The sequence below is a fragment of the Bos grunniens genome, chromosome 7 (assembly GCF_055505025.1).
Source record: "Bos grunniens cultivar Pamir isolate PY7600 chromosome 7, Bosgru_T2T1.0, whole genome shotgun sequence".
Lineage (NCBI taxonomy): Eukaryota > Metazoa > Chordata > Mammalia > Artiodactyla > Bovidae > Bos > Bos grunniens.
In genome coordinates this window covers 57,134,987-57,149,800 of record NC_141171.1, presented here as the reverse complement: position 1 = coordinate 57,149,800, position 14,814 = coordinate 57,134,987, and the positions used below count along the sequence as shown (strand labels likewise).

General features: G+C 42.9%; 1 protein-coding gene across 2 annotated transcripts in view; it reads right to left on the bottom strand.

Moving 5' to 3' along the window:
- The window catches only part of SH3RF2 (SH3 domain containing ring finger 2), a 148,823-nt gene that overhangs the window by 62,392 nt on the left and 71,617 nt on the right, over positions 1-14,814 (bottom strand). For both annotated transcript variants that reach the window (XM_086413671.1, XM_086413672.1), the window contains exon 5: positions 6,883-7,206. In XM_086413671.1, coding sequence (XP_086269797.1) covers positions 6,883-7,206 — 324 coding nt within the window. The remainder of the gene's footprint in view (positions 1-6,882; positions 7,207-14,814) is intronic.

Genomic DNA, 14,814 nt, shown 5'->3' with positions numbered 1-14,814 from the left:
TAACCAGTAATACCCAGAATGTGGAAAATGGAACAAGACAAATGACTTGGCTCTTTTGTACATGTCCATAGCAAAGGATAAATAAGAGAGAGAGAGAGAGAGAGAGAGAGAGAGGATGAAAGCAAGAGGACCTGTAGAATAAAAGAAATCTAACAGACACATCAACCCAATGCAAGGAGTTTACATCATTTAGATGCCATTGAAACAAACCATCTTGTAAAAAAAAAAACATGTATAAAGCAAATATAGAAATTGGAACATGGGCTGAATAATGCTTTAAAGAACTTATTGTGATAATGGGATTGTGCTTGTGTTAAACTTCTAGGGAAAAATACTGATATTTTAAAAGAGACGCTGAGATGTGTACGGATGAAATAATAAGATATCTGAGTTTTGCTTTAAAACAATTGATGAGGGAGAAGGCTCATGAGTGGGGATACGACTGAAATAAGATTGATCCAGGAGTAGATAATTGCTGAAACAGGGTGATATATACAGGAGGGTTCATTGTGTTCTTTTTTTAACTTTTGTATATTTTTGAAATTTCCTGTTACAGAAAAGTTCCAAAAATTTACAGGAGAGTGATTTAAGAGAAATCTAGCAACTAACTACTAAGAAATTTTGACTGCTAACATTTTTGATAGTAATAAAAATGGAAGCCAAACATTTTATATCCATTTTACATCTTTTGATTTTCCCAACAACTTTGTGAGGTAGGGGTTCGTCCTATTTTCTTGATGGAAACTGAATGAAGCTTAGAGCGGCTCCTGACTTGTCTGAAGTCTCACTGCGATGGGGGAGAGGTGTCTGGGTCTAAGGCTGGAGGGGTTTCCCCTACGTGACACTGCTTTTCTAGGTGGCTCCTAACTGCTCTTTACCCGGGGATCTGGCAAAGCAGAGGGTGGCAGAGGCCCTCTGGTTCTACTCTGGGTCTTTTTTTGTTTGTTTGTTTTCAGATGTCTGCCAGGGAAGTTCTGCTAAGGCATTAACTGATAATGTATGAGCACAGTTTAAGAGGCTGTCTTCACCCAAGGGGTGTGCTCTTGACAATTTAATACAGATATCTCAAGCACCTGTTATGTTCCATAGATGGTACTTTGGGACAGATAATGAAGACATCATATAGAACAGTTTGAGGGGCCAAGTGTCCATTTAATGAAGCCTCCCCACCTTTCACCCATGATTCTTTGTAGCCAGTTTGGCCAGTTCAAGAGAGCTCCAACAGCATCATTAGCAAGTAGGGATTTGCTGTGTGAACATTTTAAAGACAAAATAAATTTATATTGGGAGATACCAAAATAAGAATATAAACATAGGGGTAAGCTTATTTCTGTAAATTACCTTAGATGGAGGATTAGCTAAGAATCTTAAACATACATTAGCACTGAGACTGTGTCCAGAGAAAAAAAAAGATCTTACTACTCAGTAAAAAGCACCTCTCATGGCCATCCTGAGTACCAGAAATTCGGGTAGGGAGACTTCTCCAAAAGGTGGAGACAAAGGGACATAGGAGATCTGGACTTAGAGTTAAAGCTCCCAGAGACTGCTTCATTCAGGATATTTCAGATATTGGATCAAAAGGAGAGTCAGCTTTATAGACTTCAGAATTCCCTAAGGTGCACAACAGCTCATCTTCCCAGGAGCCAGGGAAAAGATGCTTAGACTTGCCGTTATCAGCCTGGGATGGGATGGAGGAGGCCTGGGTGTGGGAATCGCACAATAAGGAATGATTTCAGTGACCTGCCTTCCCCTCTCTGTCTTACCTCTTGTTTTCTGGGTAATCAGAAGAGTGGAAGGGGATTGGTAGTTACTGGATTGGCAAAAGTTCCCTGAATGAACTTTTTGGCCAACCCGATATTTAAGTAAATCAGAGGCCTCTGTCTTTGTTTTTGATTCTTGAGGCAAAATATGCTATTAGAAAACTTATTGGGGTTTTGGAATGTCAACAGCAACAGAAATGAATAAAACTCCAATTCTGCCCCTAAGAAGTTTTCAATCTGGTGAACCTTTAAGATATATATGAGGTTCTTCCAGCACAGAGAACACAACTGTAGACAATCTGATGTGAACACGGGAAAAATGAATTCTGCAGAAGAGGAGTGGCAGAAGTTTCCTTGAACAAATAGTATGCATACAGGGCTTGGGGTATGGATGTATTTGTGACAAGCAATTGCACCAAAAATAAATTCTAGGAGGAGCAACATTTATTTATTTCATAGACATTATTCATTGCTCAGAATAATGCAGGCACTATGCTGGGTAGAAGGACAAAAAGCCAAGAGGTGGCCCAGTATCTACTGTGCTCATGAATGTTGAGGAGATCACGGCAACTTTTGTGTGTGTGCTCATGTGTGGGTTTCCCGGTGGCACTAGTGGTAAAGAACCCGCCTGCCAATGCAGGAGACGTAAGAGACTTAAATTTGACCCATAGGTCAGGAAGATCCCCTGGAGGAGGGCATGGAAACCCACTCCGGTATTCTTGCCTGGAGAATCCCATGGACAGAGAAGCCTGACAGGCTACAGTCCAGAAGGTTGCAAAGAGTTGGACACGACTGAAGTGACTTAGCATGCAGGTCTGCGTGGTCATGTGTGCACGTATAGGGGAGAAGCGGGGAGGCTGGAAGACTATAGTCAGATCAGGGAGCGTCTGGAATGCCCTTAACTATTTAGGAGAGAGAGCATAGGTCTGCCCTCAAATCCTGGGTCTTTCCAGCTTTAAGGCTTTGAAAAAGTTTCCGAATTTTTCTGTCCCGTAGTTTGGGCTGTTTGGTAAAATGGGCATATGAACACCTACTCTGAAGAGTTGTGAGAACAGACATAATGTCTGTACATCATCTCTTATAGTTTCTTCTTTCTTTTCTTTTTTTCTTGAGAGTTATATCTTATTTGGCAAACGTTTTTAGGGCTGAAGCAGCATCTCAAGTAACCCTGAGAGAACTGCTCCGAGGAGGCAAGGGAAGAAGTTTTATAGTTTCTGATTTTCAGTGGCCACTTAATTAATGGCAGTATTACTGCCTCTGAAGACTGTAGGGAACCACTGGTGGTCTGGGGAGGAGAAGCAGCATATCAGATTTGGGTTTTCAAGAGTATGAAGGCCACAATGGGGAGAATGAAGCTAACGAATGCCCTCTTCTCTGCGTCCGTAGCACCTCACACATGTCTTAGTTCTGCATGTAATTACTCTGGACTTCTGCTTTCTAAACTATATTGCCTCCCATCTTTATAGATTTTTGCCATATCTACTTCCCACCTGTACCTTGTTAACTTACTGTTCTTTAAAAAAAAAAGCTTTAAAATTTTAATAAAGCAAAAATTTTTCATAGACTTCTGTGAACATAAAACTGGCATCTCTTACAGAGGATAACCATCCAACAACATGATACAAACATGCAGTGTTATGAAGTTCAGACATGGGCAACTGGTGGCTGAAGCCCTGAGTCTGATACCTTGTTCTCTCTTCCTGATGCAAGGAGATTAGCACCCTAGTACAGGGTGTTCCAGAAAGACCAGCACTGAACTGAGACTTTCTGATATCACCAAAAGGCTTGAGGAAAACTGGGAAGGGAATACCCATCTCTATGACAGTTCTTGGTTGTAAAATTCCAAGTATCTTCGTGACTGAAGTCAGTGCAGGTGCCAACAGGGTCCTCATCTCATTTCAGGAAGTTCTAAGTCCACTACAGTCATTTATGTTTTATATCCCTGCTAGACTGTGAATTCCTTGGGGACAAAAACTTACTCCTGCTGCCTTCAGTGCCATGAATAAAACATGGGCACAGTTGGTAGTTCATAAAGGAACAAAGTGCTATTAAATGAAGACCTTCTTGAGGTGCAGAAGGCTTAGGGCAAATTCTTTACTGAGGGGTGGGCAGGGAAGAGAATACTGGAAGGCCTTGGAGTCTACAGGGAGTCGAATGAAGATATGCAAGAAAAGGGAGGCTAAAGACTTTCAAGATAATCAACATTGATGTAATGGTTTTGCCTGATGACATCTTTGCTGATGGCATAGTGGAGTGACAAGAGTCTATGAGCCAGAGTCACATGATTCTAGGGTCAGTACCGACTCTTACTGTTCACTAATTACATGAACTTTGGCCAAACCATTTTTCTTTTGGGGCCTTAATTACTTTGCTATAAAGTGGTAAGAATACCTCTCCTACAAAGGCTCTTACCATATTTTAGAATGTAGGGCAGCACTCAGGAGACTGGCAACAAAGAAAACCCCTCCCTCCTCCTGTGCTTCCTTCCTTCTTTCCCTCCCTCCTTCTCTCCTCCCCTCCCTCCCTCCTTCCTATCCTTTTACTTTCAATAAACGTTTGAGATTATTATTGCTGTTCTTATTGTTTTGGTATAGAATACCTAGGACTTGCTATGGTTACTAGTACACTGTAAGCACTCAACAGATGTCTATTGGCTGGAAGAGTTACAATGACCTGTGGTCTTATAGAAAACAATTCCTCCTTCCGTCTTCCCTCTCTATGTATATGTCACTACGATCTGCCCAGATGTTTAAGTCAAATGTCTTGATTCCTTGATTTACTGAGAACCTACTAGGGACTATGTACCATAAATGGTGCTGAGGTGTGGAAGGAAGGAGGGGCTTGAGAAGCCAGATCCAGTCACAGCTCTGAAGGATATTAGAGACAAAGGAAATAGGAGACCTTGTCACTGGCTCAACTTGCTTCTCATCTTTAGATATAGCTCTTAGGTGGGACATTTTACAAGGGTGTTTTTGACAATATCTGGGCAAACATAGAAATACTGATAATCCAGCGCCATCTGAATCTAGAAAAGGCTATCAGTACTGTGCAGTGATTCCTTGGGGACAGGATATGCCAAAGCTACACTTTGGAATTCTCACCATTTGTGAAAATTAAGAAAAAATACTGTTGGATTGATCAACAAGTTCAGTTGGGGTTTTTCGTAAGATGGTACAGAAACCTGAATGAACTTTTTGGCCACCCAATACCTGGGCTTCTCAGGTGGCACTAGGGGTAAAGAATCCACCTGCCACTGCAGGAGATGCAAGAGATGCAGGTTCAATTTCTGGGTGAGGAAGATCCCCTGGAGGAGGGTATGGAAACCCACTCCAGTATTCTTGCCTGGAAAATTCCATGGACAGAGGAGCCTGGCAGGTTACAGTCCAAGGAGTTGCAAAGAGTCAGAGACAACTGAGAGCAGTGTTAGTTATTCGTTAATACTTGTTTGGAATCCCGCTAGGATTCTCTACTTTGGTCTAGCCTCTCTGTCTATGAGGTAAATTGACCAGGAAAAAGAATTTAAAAAGCACATGGAAAGTGACTCTTGGCTAAATCCTTTGGAAAGCTAACTTGTAGCTGAGTGAGCTAGCCTAGGTCTACCTAGCCTAGCTAGCCTAGGATGTGGGCTGTTCTTCCTATACCTATGTCTGTACAGAAAGAATCGTTTCAGAAAATTCTGCTGGTCTTTCACTTAAGTGTGTCACTAGGTCCCCATGTTGGAGAGTGTGTGTGTGTGTGTGTGTATAGGGAGTGTTGAACTTTGGGCACAAACTGCGTGTGTACTTGTAAAAAAGTATTTGGAATGTGTGTATAGGAAGTGAAGGAAATTCATGATTTTTAATGAAGGAAGAGTGTATAAGCAGGGGAGAGTGTAACTGTATGTGTGTGCAGTATGTATGTGATGCAAGTGGTGGGCAGAATGACATCCACAGCCAGCCCTCTAGAGATGCAGACAGTGGCATAAAGTCTGAAGTGCTGTTGGAAGTGATTGTTTTCCTTTTAGATCAGCTCACAGGTCTTTGAGGAGCCCTTGACTTTCTCCTCCTCCTTGTCTTGTTAAAAACGGATTAGAGTCCAATTAAGTCATTTAATCCCAAGGTAGAGAATCATGTTTAAAAACAAGATTTACAGCTTAAAAAAATTGCAAGTTGAGGTTTGTCCTTTCAAGTTGCCACCTGCATGGTTCCAAAGAGTGTTTATAGCAGAATACCCGACATGCAGTTCTTAATTACTTTGCCTCATACCTCTGGTCCTTCATATTTTAAAGCATCCTTCAACCTAAATAGCCTCATGCTATTAGAAGTATGTCTGTGCGGCCGGGTGGTCAGGATTGCCTTTTGGCTTATCTCCCTACAATAGGCAATTCAGGGGCCGGGCTTAATAATAACAGTGGTAATAATAATAATAATAGTATTAAGAGCTAATGCTTATTGGGTACTCAGTATGTGCCAGGCATGGCACTAAGCACTTTATATATATTATCTTATTAAATGTGTCATAGGAAAACACCACAACTGGCTTCATGAGTGTGTGACATGTGTAGTCACATGGGGCTCTCTGCTCCAAAGGGCCCTTCACTTGGTTTGATGCTCTGCTGTTGCCATCTTGAAATTCTTAAACATTTTTGACCTGCATTTTCACTTTTCATTGAGCCTTGTAAAGTATATAGCTAGTCCTGAAAACACCCAATAACCCATAGTTTCTCTTTTTTTCTTTTCCTTCCCTTCCATGTGATGTCTGACACATTGCCAGAGGATGAAACAGTGAATGTCAGACTGTGATCCCAGAAAACATGCTATTACTGTTCAGGAGGGATCTTCTCTAAGGGGCAGGAACCATGCCATGGCTCTTAGCATGGGAAAGCAACCCCCTGCCTCTAAAGCTCAGTCTTTTCATTTGTAAAGCAGGGGTAACAATAATAATAATACCTAGCTCATAGGCTGTTTCAAGGGTGAAATGAGATCATGTAAAGACAGCTCTGACATATAATACATATGACATTAGTTATCATTAACGCGTCATAAGGGCTTAGCAGGTACTGAGTATCCAATATTGCCTGTGACATGGTGTGGACCAGTTGCCCAACTCCAGGGTGGCCTTCTCCCGGGGGTTTGTTCCCTACCTGTCCCACGGAGCTGGGCGAGGCATCCGCTTTCTCCACATGCTGGGTGATCACAGAGGGGTTGCTGGAGCTGATGAGCACTGGGGTGCTGATCTCCACCATGTGGCGCCCCGAGGGAGAATGCACCATCCTGTTGAGGGTGTTCAAGGCTGTTGTGATGGAGAACTGGCCGGGCCCCTTCCTCCTGGATCCCGGGCCCCTTCGGAGGGTGGGTGTGCTGGTTGCCTTGCCTCTGGAGGGCGAGGACACCAGGGACAGGTTTTTCGTGCGGGATGATGGACGGCCTTTGTTCTTCTCTAGGAGGTGTCTTGCGGTGAGGTTTGGCTGAAAAGATGAAAGATCCAATAAGAATTTAGTCATCCTGACCTCATGTGAGTAGCTATATCTTACCCAGGCTGGTCTGAAGCCAACTCCAATGCCACCACCTCAGGTGTCACTCCTTGGACAGTTTCCGTCTTTTATCCATAAGTCCCAATCCCTCTACTGTATCAATCAATTCTCACAACTCTCTTGCAACGTAGGTACAGCTCTACTGAGGGCTGAAGAATTTAAAACAAGCCATGATACTCTGCTCTGATTTGCCCATCTCTCTCAGCATCATCGCAGCTTCCTTTACCTGGAAGACCCTTCCCTTTTCTTCTAGCTCCCCCTGAGTGCCCCCTCCCCCAACCTTGACGCAACTGCTTGTCCTTCTCATTGTTCCTGCAGCCCCCATGCTTTCCCACTGTACACTGTAATCATTTACCTTCCTTTCCTTCACTGGACTGTTAGCTACCTGAGGGCAGGGTGTTCTCTGCTGTATCCCAGGGTGTGTGTTCCATAAGTGTTTGTGGAAGAATGGGTGGATATTTTGCTCAAGTTCACACATTTGATAAGTTTGACCAGAATGTACATCCATTCAGGACCCTGGATCATCTAAGGCTAAGGCCATCTTTTACTACTTCTTTTAAATACTTTGATCTCATCTCCATTCTCTCTTGTTCTATACCTCTTAGTGCTGGTACATCAGAAAAACAGACAACCCCCTTACCATGATTTGTGGTGTAAATATCTACCACTGTCTAGCAATTTAACCACTGTCTAGCAAGATTCCTGTAAGCCTAACACCAGCCGTTGCCATCAAGTTTCAGCCAGTTCTAGCACTAGCACCACCACTGACTGTACTGTATTTTTTGAATACTCTGCCTTTCAAGCAGCCCATGAGTTCATGTGCTTCAGAAATCAGAAGTATGCTGACAAAGGGGATGGTGTGAATAAACTTTCCAGGACAGTTAAAAGTATCTTCATCATGATGCTTGTCACCAGTTGCTCTCTAAAATTGCACATCTCATTCTAATTCTGAAACTCAACGATAGAGGGAAAAGGGAATTTGCTCATTTAAGAACTGTTTTTTCATTAACATTAATGAAAATGTTCAGATGATTAAGATGATTAAAAGAGTTGAGATAGAAAGTTTTAAAGAAGATGTAGTTTCTGCCTCCAGAAGCTTATACTGTTGGGGAAAAAAATCATCAAGTGGGAAAGGGGCATTATTACTTTAAAGACAAGAGAGTTGAGGCCCAAAAGGGTGATTTATACATGGTAGGCCAGCACATAAACAACTAAACAAGAAAATATCAGGCAGGGATTCCCTGGTGGTCCAGTGGCTAAAACTTCTTGCTCCCATTGCAGAGGGCATGGGTTTCATTCTTGGTAATATTATAGGAGCTATTCATAGATCCTATAAGCAGCAAACTAGAGTTTGCCTGCCAAAACTAAAGATCCATGTGTCACCACCAAGACCCAGCACAACCAAATGAATAAATAAGTAAAGTTCAGGCAGTAATAAATGCTCTGCTATGTCAGAGAGTGACAGGGGGAGGAAGCGACTTCAGATTTGGGGAGTTTGGTGAGGTGTCAAGGAAGACCTGCTGAGAAGGTGACATTCAAGCTAAGACATAGATGCCAAGAAGGAACCAGCCATGTGAAGATGGGGATAAAAACACACCAGGTAGCAGGGTAAGCTAGTGGAAAAATCCCCAAGAGGGGGTAAGCTCAGACTGTTTGAGAAAAAGACGTGAAAGAATCAGAAAGGAGAATGGTCTAGAGTGAGCGAGGAGCAGGTGGTAAAGAGGAGACCGCGGAGACAGGCAGGAGTTGGATCACACCAGGCTGGGAGGCTTCAGGTTTATTCTAAGTGTTACAGGAAGCCTTTGGCAGGATTGGGGTAGAAGGGTGACATGATCTGATTTATGCCTTTATTTAAACCTCATGCTATGGTTTGGCAGTTTCTTACTTAGCATCTGACCCAGCAGTCCCACTCCTAGGTAATTACCCAAGAGAAATGAAAACTTAGGCTCACTCAAAAACTGGCATGCAAGTGTTTATAGCTGCTTTAGTGTTAGCTGCCAAACAACTGGAAACAACAGCGATGTCTTTCAACTGGTGAGTGAGTAACTGACTCTGGCACATCCCTACCGTGGAATATGACTTGACAATAAAAATGGATGAGCTTCATATACACCCAACAACATGGGTGAACCTCAGAGGCGCTATGCTAAGTGCAGGGAGGCAGACTCTGGAGGCTACATTCTTTTCTATTCCATTTCTATGACCTTCTGGAAAAGGAAAACTGCAGGGGCAGAGCACAGATCAGTGGGGTGTCCGGGAGCAGGAGTCAGGGAAGGAGCTGACTTCAAAGGGGTAGTCTGCCTTCATATTTCTGGGGAGGTGTAGGAACTATTTTACATCTTGATGGTGGTGTGGTTATATTGTTTGCATGTATCACAAAAGCAGAAAGACCTATTAAGAGGCTACTCCATTACTTAGTTAGAAAATGACTGTGGCTTTGACTAGTAGATTGGAGACAAGTGGACAGATTTCAGGACCTTTCAGGAGGTAGATCCACAGGACTGGGAGTCTGACAGAAGCATGGGTCGGGGAGAGGAAGTGGTTATTCATCATGTCCCACTTTCTGATTTGTGTGCCTAGGTCAGCAGTAGAGCCATTTGCTGGATCAAGTAACATTTGCTGATGAGGAGCAATCATGATGCTTGGGAGACGATGGTTAAGTAGTCCCTTAAAAGAGCAACTTTTACTGTATGTAAATAAAAATAAATACATCAAAAGCTCATTCTGGCTGCTATTCAGAAGTGTCAGGCCAGAAGGAGAGCGATCAATTGGAAAATTACTGAAGTTACTTAGGGCAGTTCTAGTGGAAGCCTGGACCATGCCTCATGTCCCCCCAGAGCACGCCTCCTGCTACTGTTCCCCCAGGAAAAGGATAATATACCCTCTGAGCTGAATGACTAAAGTTCTTTCTGGTCATTCACAGCCACAATGAAATAAATATATTTTTTTCTGGTTCCATCTAATTTTTCTGTCCTTAAGTGAGCAACACTGTGAGTGTTTTACATCAGCAACACAGACAAAGAGCCCCATGTGACTGTAGGTCTTCCCTGTCCTCTGCCAGTGTGATTAATAGCTTAGTTGGGGAAGGACTGCAGAGCTCTTCAATTTGCACTCACTCATTCGAAACAATATCCTTGAGGTTCATTGGGCTGAGTGAGGTTCACATGACCCAGGCAGGCCCCGCAGGAGGAGTCCTGACAAGAACTGGCATAAGCTCGGCATTTGTTTTAGCACCTTTATCCAGGTGCAATTCAATAAGTCAAATGATACATTAACAAGAAAAATCCCGTTGATGCCAAAAACGCCCCACCTTGCTGCTCCCAGAAGGAAGCTCTCCTTCCTTCCAGTTGTTCTGCATGGCCTTTGTGGTTCAAAACTTATTCAAAGAGTTCTCAGCAAGTGCTGGTCTTAATGAAATGACTGGAGTCAACATTTAAGTGCTGCTTTAAAAAGCTCAATTTGGATTTTAAGTAATTTTTGAAAACCAGGTTCCCAGATTAGAGCAACCACTTGATTATCTTTTCCCCTCCTAGCAATTAGAAGAACAGATGAAGCGATGGCTAGTTTGATGATGATTGTGAGGGTTCTTGTAATCGCTAATTTTAGAGGTGGAGTGGTGGGGAGAATATCCAAATGAATAATCATTAAATGTAGACGTTTTGGGAAAGAAGGGTATCAGAAATGGGTAATAAAATCAATGATGCCTTGTTTTCCCATACTGATGAAAAAGTTTCTTGAAATAATACAAGGGACTATGCAAGCTCTAATCTACAAAAATTTAAGCACCTCCTATGCATCCAGCTAGGGATTAGTTGAGGGGCTTCCCTGGTAGCTCAACTGGTAAAGAGTCCACCTACAATGCAGGAGACCCCAGTTCAATTCCTGGGTTGGGAAGTTCCCCTGGAGAAGGGATAGGCTACCACTCCAGTATTCTTGGGCTTCCCTGGTGGCTCAGATGGTAAAGAATCAGCCTGCGATGAGGGAGACCTGGGTTTTATCACTGGGTTGAGAAAATCCCCTGGAGGAGGGCATGGCAACCCACTCTAGTATTCTTGCCTAGAGAATCCCATGAAGAGAGGAGCCTGGTGGACTACAGTCCATGGGGTTGCAAAGAGTCGGACCTGACTGAGAAACTCAGCTCAGCACAGAGATTAATTGTAGCTGATCTCTGTCCTTAGAGATACAACCATCATCTCCTAAACATCATAACTGCTCCTCTTCACCAAGTGTTGCTTCATCCAGCAGATGGCCCTACCACTGACCTAGGCACACAAAGCCAAAAGTGGGGTTTTATCCTTGACCATTTCCTCTCCCTTGTCCCCCGCTCCTGTGGATCTACCTACTAAAAGGTCCTGGAATCTGTCCACTTGTTTCCAGTATACTAGTCAAAGCCACAGTCATTTTCTAACTGAGTGATGGAGTAGCTCAGATGATCTTTCTGTTTTTTTTTTTTAATCCCTCCTCCTCAAATCATTTTTCCCACTGCATTCAGAGCAATCTTTAAGAAACCCCAATATGGACTTCCCAGGTGGGTAAAGAATCCGCCTGCCAATGCAGGGCACATGGGTTTGATCCCTGGTCTGGGAGGATTCCTCATGCCATGGAGCAACCAAGCCCATGTGCCAGAACTACTGAGCCTGTGCTCTAGGACCCATGAGCTGCAACTCCCAGTCCACGTGAAGCAACAAGTGAAGCCTGTGGGGCTAGATCCTGTGCTCCCCAACAAGAGAAGCCACCACAGTGAGAAGCCCCTCTCTCCGCAGCTAGAGAAAGCCCATGTGCAGCACCGAAGGCCCAGCACAGCCAAGAAGTAAAAATAATAATCAAAAAAGAAACCCAAATCTGATGGAGTCACTGCCTCATTTTAAATATTTCAGTCATGTCCACTGATTTCTAGGTCAAGTTCAAACTTCTTACGATATGGCAGGAATACTCAGCAAATATTCCATGTGGTCCCCTATACTTCTCAGCTGGTTTCAGGACAGAAGGGACTATGTGACTCGTTCAGGCCAATGAACTATGAGTAGGAGTGACAAATGTCACAGAGCTGAGGCTTTCGCTGGTATACAACTCCCTCTTTTTTACTCTTCCCCTGCCATGAAACCTAGGAAGTCCATGTGTTCCAGCTGGCATAGCTTTAAGATGGCCCTGCTCATCCTGCAGGGTTCCTCAATGACTATGTGAGCACCGCCTCTCACCATTGTGTGGTGAGCAAGTGATATGGATTGGATATAATTTTTCTTGTGAAGCCACTGAGATACGGGGGCTGTTTATTACCATGGCATAACTTGGCTCATCCTGACTAATGCAGGAAGGTTTACAGGGTCCCCTCTGGTCTGGTTCCCATTTGTTTCCCTGGCTTTGTTTTCCTGTCTCTCTCTTACTCTCTAAGCTCCAGCTCTAGTATTTTTTGGTTCTTTGGAGGCTAATACACTTCCTTATCCTGCAGGACATTTGCACATATTACCTCCAGTCCCCAAAACTCTTTTCCCTCCATTCTTATCTAAACAACTCCTAATCATTTGTCAGATCTTGGCTTACAAGGCATCTGCCAACACCCTACTCAAGTAAGTTGCACATCATACCTTCCTCCCCCCAGTAATTCCCTCTCCTTCACATTTTGCATCATTCATCACACTTATAATTACTTATTAATGTCTCACCTTACAGTCCTTGAAATTAGGGACCCATATCTGACTTGTATCACTAGAACTTAGCACAAGACCTGGCATGGCAGGCATTCAGTGAAAAATTAGTTGAATGATTGAATATATATTTAGGATGAGGGACGAGGTCATGTTGAAAGGATGGTTCTCTGAGTTTTTTTCCCAGTCAGTTGGAACACTTCCCAAATATTTTTTCATTCATTTGCTTGTGAAGCTAAAATTATTTTTTTAAACAAAGTATCTGCTCTGTGTTGGGCTAGCCTGTGAAGTACAATCCACATATTCATCAGGTAGGTGTTCAGAGAAGAAAGAGACAGCTGAATGTTCCAACTAGTTACTGGAATTTTATGGAAAAATAGGTTTCTAGCGGAGTCTCATAAAATGAGTGAAATTGAACAACTAGAGAACTGGGTGGGTATACCTGGATGGGGCTTCAACAGGAGAAAAAGCACTATCATTTGGTGGTGAGAGTAGGAGGCCCAGCCTCTCTGGGCCCTTCCTCTTTCCCTCCCTTCCATCTTTCCTTCCTTCCATACAGATTGAGTAGGGGTGGCATAGAGGGAACCTCAACAACTGGGCTGTGTTCTGGGCACTCACTTCACAACCTGCTCTGGCTCTTCATATGGAAATACTGGTCCCTTCTCTGCAACTCTGCCTCTGTTTTGTTTCACCCCACCCTCCTAAAGGGCCAAGAGTACACCTTTTAGTTCTTTTATAGCTCGGCACTGCTCACTTTTAAAGCTTTGTGCTTGGTAAGCACTCAACAAATGTAGTTAAACAATGAAGTCTCCCTTTAAAATTTGTGATAACCTGCTTCAAGCTGGGGTGAGGCTGACAGCTAGAGGGTTAGAGGCTATAGATGATATATTATCTGGAGAAACAGGGAGATAACCTAACAGGTGTTCTTTCTTTCTTTTAAAGTAGATTTAAAAAAATAGAAGTAATATGTGCTAATTTCTGAAGATTTACAAAATACAGGGTGGGAGAAGAAAATGAAAATCATTTAGAATCGCACCATCTGGTGATCACCACTGTTAATATCTTGGTACATATTCTTCCAGTCCTTTATCCATTTATGCACACACACACACACACACATTTATAAAGCTACTTTCATGCAGTTACTTTGTTTTTTAAAAATTGTGGTGAAAAAAATACATAGCAAATTTACCATAATCATCATCTTTAAGTATACAATTTGTTAACATTAATTATAGTCACAGTCACATTGTTGAGAAACAGAACTCTAGAACTTCATTTACTAAATCTGAAATTCTACAGGCATTAAAATTTATTTTAGTTAACAATCCTAAGTGATCCGTGTAAAGAAATAGAGGAAAATGATAGAATGGGAAAGACTAGAGATCTCTTCAAGAAAATGAGAGGTGCCAAGGGAACATTTCATGCAAAGATGGGCACAATAAAGGAGAGAAATGATATGGGTCTACAGAAGCAGAAGATATTAGGAAGAGGTGGCAAGAATACACAGAAGAACTAAACAAAAAAGATCTTCATGACCCAGATAATCATGATGGTGGAATCACTCACCTAGAGCCAGACATCCTGGAGCGTGGAGTCAAGTGGGCCTTAGGAAGCATCACTACGAACAAAGCTAGTGGAGGTGATGGAATTCCAGCTGAGCTATTTCAAATCCTAAAAGATGATGCTATTAAAGTGCTGCACTCAATATGCCAGCAAATTTGGAACCTCAGCAGTGGCCACAGGACTGGAAAAGGTCAGTTTTCATTCCAATCCCAAAGAAAGGCAATGCCAAAGAAAGTTCAATCTACCACACAATTGCACTAATCTCACATGCTAGCAAAGTAATGCTCAAAATTCTCCAAGCCAGGCTTCAACAGTACATGAACCAAGAACT